At 39.1% G+C, this 2,459-nt stretch overlaps 1 protein-coding gene across 1 annotated transcript in view; it reads right to left on the reverse strand.

Annotated features, from left to right (window-relative positions):
• LOC119575972 overlaps positions 1-2,251 on the reverse strand; it is a 5,569-nt gene extending 3,318 nt beyond the window's left edge. The window contains exons 1-3 of the mRNA XM_037923503.1: positions 2,169-2,251; positions 1,829-1,854; positions 723-835 (exon numbers count right to left, since the gene is read on the reverse strand). Coding sequence (XP_037779431.1) covers positions 723-835; positions 1,829-1,854; positions 2,169-2,251 — 222 coding nt within the window. The remainder of the gene's footprint in view (positions 1-722; positions 836-1,828; positions 1,855-2,168) is intronic.
• Between the last annotated feature and the right edge of the window lie 208 nt (positions 2,252-2,459).

The raw sequence follows: 2,459 nt of genomic DNA on the forward strand, positions 1-2,459 counted from the left end.
CAAAATGGTATTAGATAACCAAGAAGTAAGTCAGTAAATATACAAGAGTAATAATGTATGGCTAACGCTTTCATTCTTGAAAAAATATACGTATTTACGTTTCTAATCATCTCATCACTTCATCCCTGAGAGAGGACTCTTTACTAATGTAAAAATATATCGAAAACTGAGAAATTATAAATGTCTTTATGCCAATATGCCAAAAGTGCATTTCATTGCAAGAATATCTAATGCAATATAATACCTTAAATCTAAAGGGTATTTAACAACAAGCATTTTTTTTTGCTTCTTTGTTTGTTTGTTTGCCTGTTTGTTTTCAGAGGTATAGCTGGTATTCACAAGAGGCAACGGCTGTACGGTACTGTTGCCACATATTTATAGCAACGTAAATGTTAATTAACTTGGATATGGTAACGATAAAAGCCATAGCCGAAATGGGGAAAGGCAATCTTGATCTTTCGTGGTAATAGCTCAGGATCTGCTAATTATATGACATCCAAAGGGATCTGAACCTAAATATCTATCCCTCACCAACAGTCCTATGTGCTCCCTCCGTCCTCATCTCTCTCTCTCTCTCTCCTCTCTCTCTCTCCTTCCCTCTCTCTCTCTCTCTCTCTCTCTCTCTCTCCCTCTTATACGCATCCCTTTCAGTTTTGTCTTCCCCGCCTCTCCCATTTCTCGGTTTTCCCCTTTTGCTTTCTCCTTCGGTCGCTTGCACGCACCTGCAGTGACTTGATCGTCTCTTCCTTTGTCCTGATGGTTTCCTTCAAGTCTCCATTTTCTTTCTGAAGATGAGCTGCCTCGTTCTCTTTCGTCTTATGTTCCTGTTCATTTCCTGTTAAAGAAGAGATACTTCATAACTCTTTCTGTGATGCTGAGCTTGTGTAAAATATGATTTTTGTGTCATAGGCAGATAAACTAGAATAAATGGCCACGAAGTAAACATCCCAGCCTGTTATAATGAAATAAAGATATAATGATGTACAGTAAAAGCGAAAATAAAGGATAGTTGACATTTGGGTTTTATGCAGAACTCAATCCCTTCCAACATTATCTCTGAGAGGGAGGGTCACAAGCAACCCAGGATCCTCATATAACACAGTTTGTAGTAAATTCATGTTCATATTGTAATTTGAATGTAGACCATCAGTGCATGAACAAGTATCTAAGGTAAAAGTGTCAAATAATATCTTTATTAAATACAACAAACTGTAGCCGACTTCAGGTTCCGGCCGGTGTACCGGTCTGTTTTTCTTCCTGTCCGAAATACCCTCTCCCCACAGGGAAATATGGCCCAGTTAGATATCCCCCCTCCCCCTCTAGCCTAGATTACCCCACCCCTTATACGAGGTGAAGGTTTTTGTTAACCAGCAGGGGGATACGCTTGGTTTAATATTATATTGTGCTACCTACATACTATTGGTGAGCACCATATAAATTCAGCAATTTAGGACTACACAAGTACTAGTAAATTTTCTAGACTATACTAGGTAATATATTTATGTAGAAAAAAATCATTTAATTTGGTTAAACTTCCCTTTGATTATCTATTTCCGAGAAACACTAGTTTCTATGTAGGGGGGTCAGTGGCCTAGAGAGGAGAAAATATCCTAAGTCTGAAATTCCCCTCCCCTCATCACCCCCCCCCCCCCCCGCCCCCCAACACACACTGGGAAAAACATCCCAGCCTGTTATTCCCGGGGAAATTTCAGCCGACGGGGTAAAATCTGCTACACAGACCCTCACGCAAGAATAATCTAAATGCTGAGTCACCACGACCTTTACGAACCGACCCTAGGCTCCGAGATTAGATATCAAATGAGCAAACCCGCAGCTTCTCCACATGTTTCCCAACTTCTCAATGAACAGAATATAGATTGACTGGATCATCCTCAGGGAAGATCTAACTGAGCCACGTGTTTTATATATCCTGAGGAGGCCAACTGTCTACGTGATCTGGTACATAGGGCATTGTCAAATCATCAGGAACAAACCAAAAAGTAAAAAAAATATTGTCATTCTACACTGGTTTTAGTAAACTGAACAAAATGTGATATACCGAATGTATATAACAATTCACTTACACATTCTACAGATGTAAAACAGTTTAGTTTTATTTCACAAGCCTTTGTTCAACAAATCATACTGGTTTCAAATTAGCGACTAACATCATTTCCTTTTTGGCTGGAGAAGCCTGGACCTGCCACCTTCCCAGTAAATCTTGCTTACGATGGATGTCAATTGGTTTCATTTTTGTACACTTGTCTGATTCTCTTTCTCCTCCCATTTTCCTCCTGTCTATCCTTTTCTTAGTTTTTATCTCTCCTACTCCTATTATTTCTTTGTTATTTTATCTCTCCTAATCCTTTTTTTTCTTTCTTTCTTTCTCTCTTTTCTTTCTTTCTCCTATTCATAAATTCACGTATTTTTCGTTTTACTTCTCTCTTGCCGACCGCCCT

This window comes from Penaeus monodon, chromosome 8, assembly GCF_015228065.2.
Source record: "Penaeus monodon isolate SGIC_2016 chromosome 8, NSTDA_Pmon_1, whole genome shotgun sequence".
NCBI lineage: Eukaryota > Metazoa > Arthropoda > Malacostraca > Decapoda > Penaeidae > Penaeus > Penaeus monodon.